This window comes from Tenrec ecaudatus, chromosome 12, assembly GCF_050624435.1.
Source record: "Tenrec ecaudatus isolate mTenEca1 chromosome 12, mTenEca1.hap1, whole genome shotgun sequence".
In the NCBI taxonomy this organism is placed as follows: Eukaryota; Metazoa; Chordata; class Mammalia; order Afrosoricida; family Tenrecidae; genus Tenrec; species Tenrec ecaudatus.
The window spans coordinates 13,421,495-13,439,078 of record NC_134541.1 but is presented as its reverse complement, the minus strand read 5'-3'; the positions used below and the strand labels follow the sequence as shown (position 1 = coordinate 13,439,078).

The following is a 17,584-nucleotide window of genomic DNA, read 5'->3' as shown; positions in this document are numbered from 1 at the left end:
TTCTAACAAGCATCGCCCGTGCTTGAGCGCCTTGTTGCAGCCCCAACGACACACATGAACATATTTCCACGTCCTATATTATAACAGACACTTCTATTGTATGACAAGTGTATATCACTTTTGAAAATATTCTCATAATTTAAAAATAAAGTGAGATTATGTTTTAAAGACAATGCCAGCTTCTTTTGGCTACACTGTACAGTTGGCATGGAGTAGGTGCTGAATAAAAAGGTGAGTGGAAGGACAGGCAAGTGGACCAGTGGATAAATAAATGAATGAGTATATGGGTGGGTGGGAGATGGATGGATGGATATATATATATATATATATATATATATATATATATATATGTATGTATGAATGGATGGGCGGATAGATGTATGGGTGGGTGAGTGGGTGTATGTATGTATGCATGAATGGATAGGTGGATAGACGTATGGATGGTGAGTGGGTAGATGGATGATTGTATGTATGAATGGGTGGATAGATGTATGGATGGGTTAGTGACTGGCTGGCTGGATAGATGTATATATGCATGAATGGATGAGTGGATAGATGTATGGGTGGGTGAGTGGGTGGATGGATGTTTGTATGAATGGGTGGGTGGATAGATGTATGGGTGGGGGAGTGGGTGTATGTATGTATGTATGAATGGGTGGGTGGATAGATGTATGGGTGGGGGAGTGGGTGTATGTATGTTTGTATGACTGGGTGGGTGGATAGGTGTATGGGTGGGGGAGTGGGCGGATGGATGTTTGTATGAATGGGTGGATGGATAGCTGTATGGGTGGGTGAGTGGGTGGATGGATGTTTGTATGAATGGGTGGGTGGATAGATGTATGGGTGGGTGAGTGGGCGGATGGATGAGTGGATGTATAGCGCAGAACCTAGCACACAGTAAGCACCCAAACATATTAGCAGATGTGGAGTCTGCTCTATCTGGAAGTTCAGGGAGAGTTCGTGTTTGAAGGAAATGGCCCAGTCGCACGCTTCTCAGCTCTCTCTTACAGAGCACTGGGTGTGCCCAGCACGGGACAGGCCTTTCAGACATGATGTCACCAGGTGTTCACGATGGTGCTGGCAGCAGGGGCCATCCTGATGTACACCTGCTCCACATCACACAGCACACAAATGCAGAGCTGGGCTGATCCCAATGGCCCTGGGATTTACCTCTGGGTCTGTGTAGATGTCTGGATCTTTCTGGGGACTCAGGAAGGGGAAGAGGAGGAGGCGGTCCCCACGTCGCAGAGAGAATTCCCGCCCATCTGCCAGCGGCAAGGCCAGGTCCACCACCACCTCACGCGTGATGAAGGGCGCCGCGGTGAGCCGGAGGCTCTCACTCAGCACGCTGTCTGCATGGGTGTGGGTGCAAAGAAGAGTCAGTAGGCTGGCCGCTCACCCTATCCAATGCTACCCCAACCCCCACATTCCAGTGGAAGGGGAGAGGCTGTGTGATTTGCCCATGTTCACACAGGAAAGTTGAACAAGGCCAAATGAGGAGACGCGATCACGGTGACCCCTTAGAGACCTTGGGCGTGAAAGGATTCTAGTTCTGATGCCCAAGAGAAGTTGGGAGGAAGGTGGGAGCCAGGGAGATGCCAGAGAGGATGGAGCATCCATACAATGGTTCACCCTTGCCCGCCACAGTTTCCCTTCCTCTGGAGCACCCCGCCCCCGCCCGGTTATCTTCTGGAAACCACTCCTGCCCAGTTCTCAGGAGTTTGGTCATGGAGGGTCTGACCCCAGCTCCTTTGATAAACCTGTTATGGGCCCGTGAGAGTGTCCCAACACGATGGGCACGTGGTCGACACAGACCCAGGGATTCGCACGGCCGGGACATTGGGTAGGAAGGGTGCAGGAAGTACAAGGAAGACTGGCACCACCAGAGTCTACCGACTGGTGCCAGCATGGTGGAGAGTTGGGCTGGGGGGGTGGAGAGAGACCACGTTCAAGTCCTTGGGGCTACCTGTCCCTGCTGGCAGATACTGCTGGTCTGGGTTGCTACACCCTCCAAATAAAGCCCCTTGTCTGAGCAAGTCCATCAAAGTTAGGTTTTTCTGTTACTTGCAACCAAAAGGTCCCATTGAAATCATAAGTCTCGGCCAGCTGAGCCCGGGACCCGGAGATGGCTGGTCTGAGAACATAGGAGACTCAAGGTCGGAGGATATAGAAGTCATGTGTGGAGGGGCTGGGGAAGGGGGCCATGTTAACATCCCCCCCACGGGGACTGGTCTGGACTTCTCACCGAGCACAGGCATGCTGTCTAGAACCTTCTGTGGGAGCGTGGTCATCTGGGAGACAGGCTGCTCTGCATTCCGGAGCGTGCCCTCCAGCTCCTCACGGACGGCGGCCAGGGCCTCCGGCTGCTTGAGGAGGAAGAGCAGGAGCCAGAAGGTGGCCGGGCCCATGTTTCCCTGAAATGAGAGGTCAGGCCTAGAGTGTGAGCCGCCTGATCTACCTCACGATGCAGCCTTGCCCAAGACACAGTAGCCCAGAGGCCAGCCGCAAACATCTAGTGGTGGTCACCATGACCCTCAGCCTTAGGTCATGGCCTCCATCTGTTTTGTGTCCTTGGCCCAGCCCAAGGACCTTGAATGAAATCACTGATTCTGAGGCCACCTGGGTCATCTTGCATGGCCTTGGCTGGAAGGAAAATGTCTGCAGCCGGAGGAAGACCTGTCGGTCGATGAAGATCACTCTCTCTGGTATTACTCTATGTGGAAAATACTAAGTGAGACCCAGAAATGAAAAAGTGGCTTAGAACTCAAATGAAGAGGCTAGACCAGGGCATGCTGGGTAGCTTCTGGATGTCAATGCCTTCTAAAGGTTCTTTGAATGTTTAAATGTTCTACAAAGAACAGCTGTATTTCAATTCTACATCTTGATCAACAAGAGCATGACGGGGTACAGAGATCACTGCTTCTATCTGAGGGGGACTGAGTCCGGGGTCCCAGGTCTACTCGGAACAATGGAATCCTAGGCCTCTTCAAGGAGCACGCTGACCCAGTCCTTTCCTGACAGGCACTCCCTCACACAGGTAGGAGGAGAAACACTTAAGGATGCTGGCGGGGATTGCAGAATACTAGAAACGGCCTCAACTCCTATCAATAGGCTGATCAATGATGGTCCACCTACCTACTCACTGCTATCGAGTCAGTGCTGACTCACAGCGACCCTCTGTGGGGTTCCAAAAACTATTCACAGCAGTAAAAAGCCCAGTTTTTCTACCAAGGAGCTGTTTGCTGGTGGTTTCAATCTGCCGGCCATGCGGCTCACAGCCCAGTGAGTGACCACCACACTACCAGGCTCCATAATGATATGGGCAGTCCTTAAAAATACAGCAGCTTCAGGAAAATTGTCAAGCAGAATCAAACCCATGGTTGTCCAGTTGATGCTGACTCATAGCAACCCTACAGGTCGGGGTGGAACTGCCCCTGTGGGTTTCCCAGACGGTCAGTCTTTTTAGACCCAGGCTGCCATGTTGTTTCCTGTGGGACAGCTGAATGGTTTGACCTTGGGGTGAGCAGCCAAGTGCTTTTGCACAACTATGCCACCAGGGCATAGTCACTAATGTGACTCACTCACTGCCATCTAGTCAGTTCTGCCTCACAGTGACCCGACAGGACAAAGTAGAGTGGCCTCTGTGGGTTTTCGAGATGGTAACTCTTTATGGGAGCAGAAAGCCTTACCTTGCTCCCGGGGAGTGGCTGGTGGTTTCAAACAGCTGAACTTTTAAGTTGTACAATAAAAAACAGCAGGCAAAATAGGGCTGCCGCTGTGGATCACCTCTCAGGTACAAACAAACAGACGGCAGGGCTGGTTTTCTTGGTTCAGAGCTTTAGGCTCATGGCTTCAGAGACCTGTCCAGTCAACTGGCCTACGAGTGTTTTAGGAGCTTCTGTCCTATCTCCTACTTTGACGAGTGGTACTGGGGTCTGAAAACTGGCAGCCATCCAAGACACACGCACCGTCTCTCCGTGCCCGGTGCAGCGCAGCAGGAGACCCAGGACTGGGAGAAGGAGTGACCTGCCCAGTCTTAGAACCAATCAGGGAGGAGGCCTCGGTGCTCCCTGGGAGCTCCCTCCACGCCTCAGGCCCTCACTGTGTCCACCACGCCTATGGCCAAGGGACCATGGGCAATAAATAATTCAGTGCTGGATTTACTCAGCGCCAAGGCCAGGTTTGATCATGCCAGATGGTCAGCCAGGGGCTACTGCTCGTTAATTACAGAGCTGGGCAGAACCCACAGTGTTGGTTTTTGGGAAAAAGCTGTGGCAGGTGGAGGCAGGCTTCTCCCCACTGCACAGATGTGTGGCAGTGTGCAAGTGGGTGTGTGAGCATGTGTGTGTGAGAGCGTGCATGTGAGTGTGCATGTGGTGTGTGCATGTGGGAGTGTGTCTATGAGTGCACACATGTGTGAGATCACATAGCCACCAGAGATCCTAAATGAGCTCTGTTGGAAGCTGAGATCTTTCTCCTGTGGGGCCTTGCCCCACCGCTCTAACCCCATCTCCCCTCTCAGTAGCTGATCCCCGGGGGGCACCACTGTGTGCAAGTCCAGGGTACCACCTGTTGCCTCCTCAGAGCACTGAGGTCACCCGGTCAGTCCGTGGGGAGGGGAGGCGCCCACACCCACCCTGTATTCGTTCCCTCTCTTTTGGGTAACGGTACCCCATTTTCCTTCAGAGGACCATCTTCATTTAGGTGACATCCATAAGGGTCCTATGGGAGCTGACCCACCACTCGTGTGACATGTGACATCACCCTGGCCACTCAGGGAGCCTCTTGGGGGACACACAACCCAAGGCTATCTAATCAGTTCCAGTGATTGTGATTCACTGGGCATCTGACAGGGCTGGTCACGCCACCTCCAGGGCTTTCCCAACAGGCCACTGAGGCAGGCATCCCCCTCCCGGCTCTCCTGCTGCTGCACACACCCCACCCGCACCTCCACCCAGCCAGCAACTTGGTCTTCTCTGTCTTCCTGACTCTAATCACTGGACAGCCTGAGCCCCAGGGTCTGGCCCCCTTCTCTATCCTCCCTGTCCCCAGGAATCTCCTCCGGTACAGTGACTCTAATCATCAGCTCCACACCCATCACCCCACGCAGTCCCCAGCCCCATCCTCAACCCTCAACTCCAGCTTCTTATCTCGGGGCACCCTGCCGGCCCCCACTCAGTTCTCACGCCCCACAGCCCAATCCAGTCTCCCGAATCTGCTCCTTCCCCAGACTGCCCCAGGCCTGCCAAGGGCAACTGCATCCTTCCTGCGCCTCAGGTCACAATCAGGGGGTCCTGTTAGTGAGGACCTTCTTCCAGGCTCCCAATCAACAGTCAGCCCTGTTGGCTCTGCCTTGAAATATGTAAATCCAGAATCCAAGCCCTCAGCCCACCCTGCTTCTGGCAGTGGCTGTCTCCCGTCTCCCCGTCTCTGTGCTCTCATGCCAACGTCTGTTCTTGTCAGCAGAAGGCAGGCTGTGCTTCTCCTCTGCTCAGAAGAAAGGTGACAGTCCTCGGGGCCCACCACCCTCATCCCTACCCCAGGGCCTTTGCACTTGCTATTCCTGGTGTCTGGAAGCCCTTAGTTCTGTCTACCCACCTGGCCCCATCCCTCCCTCCCTTGGATTCTCTCCCAGTGAGGTCTTCCACAACCACCCTGATTAAGGGGTCCCACCCCTCCACAATCCCCTTTCTCTGCTTCTTTTTTCTCCAGAAAACATACTCCCATGGATAGACTTCTATAAAACAAACAAGCTGCCTTGGAGAACCTCGGGGACAGAGGAGAGCTGCTCCTAAGGGTTTCCGAGGTTGCGAATCTCTGCAAAAGCAGACTGCCACCTCGTAGTCCTGCAGAGTGGCTGGTGGGTTCGAACCACTGACCTTTGGGGTAGCAGTCCAACCCTAACCCACTGTGTCACTTCAGCTCCTGCTTTTCCAGGCTCGTTTGCTTATTTATCAGGATCCATCTTCTCCATAGGAGCCCTGGGGGTGTCAGGGATTAGTAGTTGGGCTACAAGGTCAGCAGCTTGACATTGAGCCTTTGTGCCCTGGTAGATTTCCAGTACCAGGAACCCACAGGGGCAGTTCTGCGCTGTTGTAAGCGGTCGCTGTGAGTCGGCATCGACTCGATGGTGGGGAGATTTGAGAGCTTCTCTCCCTGGAATGCCAGCTCTGTAAAGACGGGGCTTTTGCCTGTCTTATTCCCTGCTGTCGCAACTCCTAGAAGGTGGCTGGCATGTCCCAGGCGCTCACTGAAGTGGGGTGTTTCAGGTATCACATCCTTTCACCCTCACAACCACTTCACCTCCATTTTGCAGATGGGGACACTGAGGCCCGGAGAGGGTAAATGACTCGCCAGGGTACAAATCCAGGCAACAGGGCCAGAGCCTGAAGCCCCTGAGCTACACAGACTACTGGGCCTGTTCTCACAGTCTGGACTCGTCAAGGGTCTTTTCAACTGCCTTGAAGCAGCCGACGCTGGCAAGGACGTCACCTCAGAGGACACCCTGTGCCCGAGGCTGCCCGGTTGTACGAGCCACCAGAGGCTCCCTGGTCTCCTGCGCTCCAGCCCCGGGCCGGCCTCCAGTTCTGCTGATGGGGAACAGTTCTTTAAGGGGTTCTGGGGACACTTTGAAGCTCCCAGGCCCATAAATATGTTATTAGGCACTAATGGGGGGGGGGAAGCTGCTGATTAAACACAGCCTCCCCGACCCCCAGCCTGCCAGGACAGTTAATGGCTCTAAGAGAAAACTAAAAATAAGTCTCCAGTCGATGGGCGAGAAATCACTCGGAGAGTTGTCTATCCAAAGTCGCAACTGAGGTGGGGCCAAGAAAAAGCTGGGGCGGGGGTCAGGATGGGAGATTACAGTACCCTCACCTCCTCCTTCCTCTCACCCCAACCCCTGGGCTCTGCCTTCTGGAAGCTTCCAGAATCTGTCCACGTCTGCCAGACACCCCGGCTGCAGCCTGCCTGCCTCCATCTTCCTCACCAGCAGGGGCCCCACCCCTCGGTGTTTCTATGGTCCTTGCTCTCTCATAGCAGCCAGAGGGATTCTGTTCAAACCAAAGACCAAGCCTGCCCCTCCTCTGCCCCCGACACTCTCAGGGTGCCACCTTCCTATGGCCCCTTCCCTTTGTCACTGAAACCAAAAAACCCAAACTCACTGCCATCGAATCCATTCTGACTCGTGGCAACCCTACAGGACAGGGCAGAACTGCCCCGAGCGTTTCTGAGACTGTCATGCATTCAGGAGTAGAAAGCCCCGTCTCTCTCCTGAGGAGTGGGTGGTGGTTTTGAACTGTGGGCTTTGCGGTTAGCAACCCAGCGTGTAACTACTATGCCACCAGGGCCCCTGCCCTCCATCACAGCTGTCCTCAATGGCTCTCCTTCAGCTACACTGGACTCCTGCTTCCCAGAGAGCTGGTGCAGTCCAAGCCCAGGGCCCTTACGGGTGCTGCTTCCCTACCTGCCTGGAATGCTCTGCCCCCACTCTTCCTCAGACCACGCAGCCAGCTCCTTTTCTTGTCCAGGGCTCGGCTCACATGCCCCCTCCTCCTAAAGGCCTCCTCAACACCCTGGCTGGAGCAGACCCCAGGATCTCTCCAGCCACCGCCCCATTTTCTATGCACCTAACGTCACCAAGGGTGCTGCCTGGAGTGTCCCCCGACTCACGACTGAAGTGCACACAGCACGGGGCAGGGACTCTGCTCTGTGGGACAGGTTCAGCGGAGCTTTCTGAGCATCCCCCAAATGAGCAGACTGCCCACTTTGAACATGCCACAGCCATGAAATCAGAGGAAGGCACAGCACCTTCCAGACGAAAGAAGAGGAAGGAGACAGGATCATGAAGGACAGTGTGTGTTCCGGGATCAGATAAGCTGAAAAGGACAGGGCGGGGCAGCTGGGAATGTGGACTTGTGTCCACAAGGAACCTCGTGCAGTTGGCCCTTGCACTGGGGTCGTGCATGAGAATGATCCCGCTCCCAGGAGGGTCAAGCTACAGCAGCTAGGACTGAAGGGTCGTCGTGTCCACTCCATATACCGCACGGTTCGACCCAATAATCAGAGTGCGAGAGAGCGAGAGACACAGGAAACACGGCGAAAGGTCAACCACTGGCAAGACAGACAAAGCACAAGAAACCATCCCCCTACTGGACGTCTATAACTCGGACCGTTTTCCAAATTCAAAGAATGTTCACATCTGTGAAAGGAACAATCCTATCTCTGACACTGACAGTTTAGAAATCAGGGAGCAGGGGGTGTACCACATGCCCACTCCTGCACACTCACAAGGGCATACTTCCACATATCCACTTACACAACTGCACGCCTGCCTGCCCTCCTTTGCAAGCTCACACATCCTTGCGCCCTCAGAGCAAGACCCTGCAGAAACACACAGAGCCACGCACACAAACCCACATGCACACCCCATCACACCCCACACACTCTCGTGTACACGCACACCCTGGAGCGCTGTGCCTACCTGCGTGGCCCAGAGCTGCAGCACCAGGGCCCGGGCCTGCATCTCTTCTGACACGCCCATCTCTTGCAGGTGTAGCAGGTAGCTTTCCAGCCATGTGCTCCGGTGGGCCCGGGTGGCCAGGTTGGTTGGGGACAGCAGCTTCCACAGGCGACCTTTGACCCTGCTCACACGGTCCTTATCGCCTGCAGGAACAGAGCACAGAGAGGGTGGGTGGGTTTGGGGGAGGGGATCCATCCTCAGCTCAGGACTGTCCTGCTCTGCCTTTGCCACGAAGCCAACGGTCTTCTGGGGGACTCTCGATGGGGACATTCCCCTGTGATGAGGTTACAGGGATAGGTCCAGCTTCTGGGGTTCCTTTTCAATGTGGACTTGCTCATTGTCTGTGTCACCCCCACAGGGAAGGGGCGAAGGGTCTGGCCTCCTGAGAGGTGGGGGCCTTGTCTGTTTCATTCATCTCTCTCCTTAACACCTGACCTGTAGTAGATGCTCAATAAATATTGGTGTTAATTCAAAGGCATTTCTTTACAGAGCCCAGGAAGGGCCATAAAACCTGCAGTACCCCCACTAGCATCTGATCCTGAGCAAAGCTAGCCCGAGCATGAAGAATCCAGCAGGGTGGGCTCAGCACAGCGCCACTCAGGGGGCATGAGACACGGCCGGTGTGGCCATCGCAGACTTAGATCAGGGGTCTCAAATTCAAATACCTCCAAGGAAGGCAGGTGAAGTCAAGGAGGAGGAAGGCCAGGAAGAGGCCCCACAGCTCCTCCAGCAGGCCCCTCCCCAGCACAACGGCCCAGCACAGTCAAGGGCCTGAACTTTGAAAAGAAGAGGAATTTTCTGATTGTAAAGTGAGCCGCTAGCTAAGACATCTTTAAGCCCTCTGCTGGCCACAAAGACCTCTCTGCAGGTCAACGATGGTCCACAGAGCCCCCGTTCACAAGCAGCACTCAAGAGCATGCTGTGCCCTGGAAACCCGGGCAGCAGTGAGGAAATGAAGGAGCTTTTCATGGGCAGACAGCCGCGAGCCAATGCAAGGGAGGGGTGCCCAAGACGGGAAGCAGCATCCTCTTCACAGTGTCTGAAAGCCACAGCCAATGGTGCACAGGTGTGTGTGTGGATGTGTGTACGTGTATGTGAGTGTGTGCGTGTGTGCTCATGTGCGTGTATGTGAGTGAATATATGAGTGAATGTGTATGAGTGTATGTGTATGAGTGTGTGAGTATGTGTGTGAATGTATCTGTGTATGTTAGTATGTGCATGTGTGTGCGTGTACGAATGTGTGTGAGTGAGTGAATATATGAGTGTATATGTGAGTGAATGTGTGTGAGTGAATGTGTGTGAGTGAGTGAATATATGAGTGAATGTGTGTGAGTGTGTGTGTGAATGTGTCTATGTGAGTGTATGCATGTGAGTGTGTGTGAGAATGTATGTGTGTATGTGAGTGTATGCATGTGAGTGTGTGTGCGAATGTATGTGTGTATGTGAGTGTATGCATGTGAGTGTGTGTGCATGTGTGTGTGTATGTGTGTGTTGTTCCAGCTCACCCAGTGGCACAGCAAAGGAGAGGCCTGGCAATCTACCATCAGAAAGAATAAATGCGCCATTGAAAACACTGAGTGCACAGTTCTTGCCGGCGTGCATAGAATCACGGTGCGTCAAGGCTGACTCCCCAGCAATGAATAGGGTGGAAACGTCCACTGCCCCAGTGGCGGGTACAAAAAACAACAAACAAAAGCCCTTGGAAATCTCACTCTGGAGAACCGCGCTTCAGCCACTCGGCATGACGCTGTGCCCATTTTCACATTCGGAAGTGAAAATAAGCTTTGCCGGAATAAGACAAACAACTGCCATCAGTGAAAGCAAGGTGGCCCTGAGGATCTATGTGTCCCTGTTTTCTGTGTGCGCGCTTCTGCAGGAGGAATTTCTACACTCGGAAATAGAGGGCCACAGGGCGTGCATTCTGTGTTTGGGGACGGGATCTGCCAGACTGCTCTTCTGAAGCGGCTGCATCACGCCAGCCCGGCACCCAGGTCTGGGACCCATCCTTCCCACTAGCCTCTGGGACCAACTTTTCCAGGTGAGCACTTTTCCCTCCAACACCTCCACCTGCTGCCAGCACTGGGAAGTTCAGCCTTCCTACATCCAGTCCCGGGGCCGGGACTTCCCTGGGGCCTCGGAAAGAGGGGATTCCGGGACAACGTGGAAATCTGCTCTTCCTTGCAAAAGCTGGGATGTGTACTGAGAGCCTACTAGGTGCTTGGTGTTCCACACCACGGCTTTGCCCCCAGTCAGACCAACTTCCCATTTTGCTGCTTCCGCCATCTACCAACTGTGTGCCTATGATCAGTGATGCCACCTTCCAGAGCCTCAGTTTCCCCAGGCGGGGATAAGGCCAACCATCCAGCGTGGATGGCAGGATTCAGCAAGATAATGAGTAACGTGACTTCTTGTTAGCTGCCACTGAAGTGGCCTATGACTGAAGGCCACGCCGCAAGAACAAAGCGCGGCCCGCCCTGCCCCACCCTCACGATCAGATTTTCACCCGATGGGTTTGGGAAGTAGATCACCAGGCCGTTCTTCCTAGTTCGTCTCTGTCAGAAGATCTGCAGAAACCTGCTAGGCGTCCTAGCAACAATCCGGTGATAGGCAGGTATGTGAGGCACTGGCCGGAAGTCCAACCCTGGTTCCCATGTGAAAGATAACTCCAGAAGATCTGCAGAAACCTGCTAGGCGTCCTAGCAACAATCCGGTGATAGGCAGGCATGTGAGGCACTGGCCGGAAGTCCAACCCTGGTTCCCATGTGAAAGATAACTCCACCAGAGTCCCCAACACCGTCACAAAAGATGATCAGCAACACGAACCGGCTAGTTCATGGGAAGGAGTGGCAAATACCTGATGAAATGCACAAGACTTCCCCGCCACAGGCATGAGGAAGAGCTGAGGACAGCCAGAGGCCTTGGATTGGCCAAGAGTTTGAAGACTGAGACCTCCAGGCTGACACGCCTATGGGGAAGCGCTAATGAAAACAGGTCGACAAACAAACGGAAGATGGTGAACATCTGTCAGGGAAGAGAGTGGACTCGGGCCCTTTGGGCGGATGGGTCAGGACTCGAACCAGGGCCTCCTGTGTGGAAGGCTAGAATGCTGCCTCTGAGCCCCCCAGTGCCCCCGCGTCAAAAAAACCCACCTTTGGCAGCCCCCATGTGCTTGCTGTCCTTGAAACCCAGCAGGACAGTAGTCAGCTCTGGTGGTTCTCAGCCTTCCTCATGTCACGGCCCTTCATACAGTGCCTCAGGTGGTGGGGACCCCTCAACCATAACATGATTTTCGCTGCTACTTCATCACTGTCATTTTGCTACTGTTATGAATCAGGCGACCCCTGTGAAAGGGTCATTCGATCCCCCAAAGAGGTCTCGGCCCACAGGTTGAAAACCGCTGTTCTTAACTGTATCCCCACTCCCCCCAACATGTTATTGTTCTTGTTAATGGTGAGGAAGCATTCGACAAACAGCCCTGTAGCAAAACAAACAAACCAAACAATGTCAACCTGCAAGTTAAGAAAGATAACTCGCATGTGTGTAGACATGCTCAGGGAGCGCTGTGGCTGCGTGGTTCCCTCTGTGCAGAGGAGAGGGGCTCAGGTGGGGACAGAGTGGAGAAGGACGCATGATTCTCTTGACGTCATTCTACAGGTTGCTCTCTTTCTAAGGAGCACACGCTCCTTGCAAGCACTTCTGAGAACAAATACGACAAGGAGAAAAGGCAGGCAGAGTCCCAGGCCCCACAGCAGAGGGGACCTAGTGCCCCCCGAAGCCCACCCCCACCACTGTCCCTGGGCTGGGCTGTCTTCCTCCCTCACAGCCTCTGATCATTCACCTTGAACTCAGTCCCCTCTCTCCCGCCAAGGCCCCCAGAATACTCACCCGCTGGCAGGGAGCCGCGTGCCAGTTTGGGGAGCAGCAGGTCGAGCTGGCGGAAGGTGTGGAAGACGTCCGCCGAGTGGGCACGGTCCTGGGCCTGGCTCTGCGGGGTGCGGGGCAGTGCCTCCACTCCGTACTGCGTCAGGTAGCCGGCTCTGGGGACAGCAAGCGGATGGGAGGGTGAACGCTCCCAGTCCAGCTCACCCCAGGCAGCCCACAAGTTTGCCTGCATCCCTGCGCCTCCCATCAGATGAACACCTACTGTATGCCAGAGGAGCCCCGGTGAGATGGTGGATTCAACATTGGCTGCTAACTGCAAGGTTGGGAGTTCAAACCCACCTGCCTCCATAATGATTTTACAGCCCCAGAAACCCTAACGAGCAGTCCTACACTGCACTGCACGGTCCCTGGCAATGTGTTGGCATCAGTTTGCTACAATGTGCTTGGCATGGGTACCATATGCTAAAGGAGCCCAGGGGCACATAGTTGAGCAGGCTGCCACATTTGCTCCCTCTGAGCAGCTGGTAAGTTAGAACTGCTTGCCCCTGATTAGAGCCTGGCCCTCCTCTCCCCCTGCACCTGCACTGAGCAGGAAGGTGGTCTGCCCTTAGCAAATATTCAAGGGGCAGATGGATGAGTCATTAGAACTTAGCCCTAAAAATATTAATCTCGGAGAAACATTACAGGCTCACCAAGATTCTGGCCTTGGCATCGCCCAAGCCACCCTTCTCCCTCCTCCTGAACCCGTTCATTTCCCTGTCAACTAGCTTGGCTTCCATACCCCCAGGCACAGAGAGCTCACCACCTTCCTGTCCCATTAACCCACCCCAAGCCTGCGGCCAGCGAATCCATTCCAGTTCATGGCCACCCAGGAGCAGGTGCCTCATCTCACTCTTGAGGAGCAGCTGGTGAGGGTTTGAACTTCCCACCTTGTGGTTAGCTGTCCAACACGTATCTGACAGTCCCGTCACATGAAAAGGAGGCAATTCTTCTTCAGAGCAGCCCAACACTGTCTGGAATCTTCCTCCAGGAGCCTCTGAACTGGCCAGGAGGAATTCTCTCTCTCTATCCCAAGGCCCCGGCCCCCTCTTCTTGGGACAAAAGCCCAACCTCTCCCAGCGGGAGAGTGTTGATGGGGCTACCCACAGACTGGATTCCATGCCAGAAGGTGTTTGGCTTCTGGAGAGATTTCCTATAAAATGAGCTGACCTTTCACTGTAAAACCTGGGAAAACTCACACCCAAATCTGGAGCAAGGGAAAATCGGGGCGGGTCACAGGCACCCTCTTCACTGTGCACGCTCTGGCCAGCTCCGGGGTTGCAGTCACACAGCAGATCGAAGAAGGCGGCTGCTTCCAGGAGAGGGTCCCGCTGGGAGCGCAGGCCCTGGGTCAGCCCGGCCAGGGTGGATTAGGGTGAACCGAACCACGTGTAATAGGATACTTGGTCAGTTGACCTCCCTCTTGACCCAACGTGAATTTGCTCTAGACTCAAGTATTTCTCGCTTGTTCCACAACAGGGATTTCTTCTCTGGCTTTTTAAATATTGTTGAAGATCTTTTCTTCTTACTCTTTATTTTTATGTTTATCATTATAGTATTATTATTTCTTCTCTCTGTCTCTTTGTTGTTGTCTCTGTTGGGCGTCCCAGTCTGTGCAGCACAGGAGTGGATGGACAGAGACAGTGACTGAGGCAATGGTTTAACGGGAAGGTGGGGAAAGTGAGGGGATTCGGAGAGCAAACCATGAATGTGGGAGCGGGGAGGGAGCATTAGGACTGATTATGATGATGTTTATACAACTCTTTTTAAAAGCAACTTAACTATGGACGTGTATGACATGTGAATATTAAATCAAGAAAACTACATAAAAAAAGAAAAAGTAAAAAGAAACCAAAGCTGACCAATAGTTACCAATGGGTGAAGGAGGAAGAGTTTTTGCTTCGGGAGCATTGAGTTGATGTTAATGATGGTGAGTAATTTGGAAAGGGATATCAATAATGGTCGCACAGCATGAAGCGTCTAATCAATGGCACTGAGTCATACATGTACAAGTTGTTGAATGGGAGAACGTTTTGCTGTGTATGTTTTGGCCAGGATTTTTAAAAGTTACGCTAATAACAATGAGTACAAGGAAGAAGAGAATGTTCTAAAATTGATGATGGCCATGATTCAACAACTCTTCTTGATACGATTGAACTATTGAATTGTGTGGTAAGTGGATGAAGTGCCCATAACACCGTCTCTAAAAAAAGATTTCAAAAGTGTCCGCAGGCTCACTATGAAGTTGGAACGACTCACCGGCAGGGAGTCGGAGTGAGCGTCCTTCTTGCTGCTGCCCAGTCGGCTCCTACTCACAGCACCTCAGGTAAAACAAAGCAACCGTCTTCCAACCTAGGGGGCTCCTTCCAGCACCTCAGCGAGCAATGTTCTGCTTGGTTCTCCAGGCTCTCACCGGGTAAATGCTGCCCCATTGATCTCTGATGGCTGAGTATTTTTTTTTTTGAGCCCTAGTATTAGCTCCTCTGTTTTCCCTCCCTCCCCAGGCTGAGTATTCTATGGCGCCCATACCTCACTGGTGTGGCTCTTTGTTTTGTGAAACTCGCTGCCATTGAGTTGATTTGGCCTCACAGTGAACCTTGTCAGACAGAGTAGAACTGACCCTGTGGGTTTCTGAGGTTGTACATCTTGATAGGAGTAGAAAGCCTCATCTTTCTCTTGCAGTGTGGCTGGTGGGTTTGAACTCCTGACCCTGTGATTAACACCTCACCTTGTAACCCACTAGACTACCAGGGCTCCTGCTTCCCCTGAAAGACCTGTCTATTGTTTAGTTGAAAATTGAGCCACGAAGGTGACCATTTCCAGACGCCAGGGTGACCGAGGGCCATCGTCTTGGACTTCCACCAGTCTCTATCCGGCCAGTACGCCTGGTCTCTTCTACACCGTGTCTTTCTTACAGCATTGGCCTTCGATGTTTCAAAGTGCTTGTCTACTCACAAAATGCTTGGGGTTCACCTGCCCCACCCTGGCCTGGGGTTGACTCCATCCCAGAAGCTAAACTCCACCCAGGAGGAAGCACTAGGGGACACGGGTCTCACCTGAGCAGGAAGTTGTAGGAGAAATCAAGGAGCCCCATCTCGTGCCAGCCTTCGCCTGCCTCTGTGGCGTCACCCAGCAGGACGGTGCGGAGGTTGGTATACATGGCTTCCGTGAGTGCCTGGAGGTCTCTGTGCAGCAGCGTCCTGGGGCAGGGAGCAGGCGTGAGAGGTGGCCCTGCAAAGGCACACAGGCACCTCCCTCCCCCAAGCCCCAGGGTTCCAGCACACAAGATCCTCATTGGGAAAGGGGGTCTTTGGAAGACTGACTTAGAGAAGAGGGTGCTACTGTTATCATCGATCGTCAACAACAATGACAGTAAGCCAACGAACAAAAACTCACTGCCGTCCATGTTGACTCATCGTGACACCACAGGACACCGTGGGCGGCTCCTCTGGAATCCCTCAACTGTAATCTCATCTTTCTCCCCCAGAGCCACTGGTGGGTTTGAAGAACCAACCTTTTGATGAACAGCCCAACACTGTGTCACCTTGCCTCTTTACCACAACAGTGCTCTAAAACAGCTGTTCTCAACCTGTGAGTCTTAACCCCTTTGGGGGGGTCAAAAGACCCTTTCACAGGGGTTGCCCGATTCATAACAGTAGCAAAATGACAGTGATGAAGTAGCAACAAAAATAATGTTATGGTTGGGGCGTCACCACCACATGAGGAACTGTATGAAAGGGTCGCAGCATGAGGAAGGTTGAGAACCACTGCTCCATGGTGTCAGCTCTGACTCATGGCTGCCCTCTAGGACAGAGTAGAAGTGTTGTCTCTGGATTTCAGAAACTGTTTATGGAATAGAAAGCCCAACCTTTCCCCCGCAGAACTTCTGGTGGTTTCAAACTGCCAACCATGAAGATCTCAGCCTAATGTGTAACCATCCCTTCAGAACAAGTTGATTCTGACTCTTAGCGACCCTGTAGGACAGAGTAGAACTGCCCCAGTGGGATTTTAAGGCAGGGACTCTTTATGGGAGTAGGAAGCCCCATCTTTATCCCTAGGAGAAACTGGTGACTTCGAACTGTGGACCTCTTGCTTAACAGTTCAGCATTCATCCCTCTACCACCCTGCCACTAGGATTCATCCTCTGGCTTCTTGGTTAGTTCATGAGGGGAAAGCCTGCAGAGGGAGCCCATGAGCTGCCAGGTCAGAAAGGCTTTGTGATGTTCACGTTGGAACACCATTGGAGAATGAAGAGACGGGATTCAGTGAGGTCAGCACAGCACCCAACACACTGTCAATACACGAGAGTTAGCATAGCCACCGACCCAGGCCCAGCTGTCCCCCCAGCCCACTCCAAGCAGGCGTTCTCCATGCAAATGGTGGCCCTCAACAGATGTGGCCTCCAGGCCCAGAAGACATGCTGGGCAGCTTGTATTATAAGAGCTGCACCGCTTCCTAGCCCAGGGACCTAGAGGAAATCGCTTCTCTCTCTGAGCCTCAGTGCCCTCAGCTGTAAAGTGAGGCTGCCCACACCTTACCCACCAGCATTGTTGGGAAAACTGATGAGACTACGCACGGTGCCTGGCACGGAAGTGGGACTCAAAACTATGAACTGCCCCACACCCCCGCCACACCCCCTTCATTTTACAGATGAGGAATCAGAAGCTCAAGAGACATGATTCGTCCAAGTGTACAAATAAGAAAGTGCAGACCTGATGTGCTAAAACCAGGCTGCCTCCTAAAACAGCTAGGGAGGGAGGTCGATTAAAAACCTTCTTCCACCCAGTCCTGGTGGATTGTTTGGTTCTGGTTTTCTCACCTGTCTTCTGTCTTGGGCAGAACCAACTACCCAACTACCCAGGGCCCAAGCAGGCCACCCACTCCGGCCCACCGCCAGGCACCCCTCAGCCACTCACGGCTTCATCCTGGCCTTTTCGTCGCTGGGGTTATAATGCGGAAGCTGCACATCAAAGATCCTCTCCATGAGGAAGACGGCATAGGCGTGGAAGTCCAGCTTGGTGCGAGCTTCCCACACCACCGAGTCGTAGGAGTGGGGGTCCAGGAGAACGGTGACATACCTGCCCCCCACCAGCACCTGTGGGAAGCCGGCAAGGGCCAAGGGGCAAGCGTTACTCTGGACAA

The 17,584-nt window shown here is 53.4% G+C and overlaps 1 protein-coding gene across 1 annotated transcript in view; it reads right to left on the bottom strand.

The window, feature by feature from the left end:
• Positions 1-17,584, bottom strand: part of PTGIS (prostaglandin I2 synthase) — a 43,532-nt gene that overhangs the window by 9,899 nt on the left and 16,049 nt on the right. Inside the window, exons 3-8 of the mRNA XM_075528581.1 lie at positions 17,359-17,537; positions 15,499-15,642; positions 12,407-12,558; positions 8,483-8,664; positions 2,246-2,414; positions 1,171-1,352 (exon numbers count right to left, since the gene is read on the bottom strand). Coding sequence (XP_075384696.1) covers positions 1,171-1,352; positions 2,246-2,414; positions 8,483-8,664; positions 12,407-12,558; positions 15,499-15,642; positions 17,359-17,537 — 1,008 coding nt within the window. The remainder of the gene's footprint in view (positions 1-1,170; positions 1,353-2,245; positions 2,415-8,482; positions 8,665-12,406; positions 12,559-15,498; positions 15,643-17,358; positions 17,538-17,584) is intronic.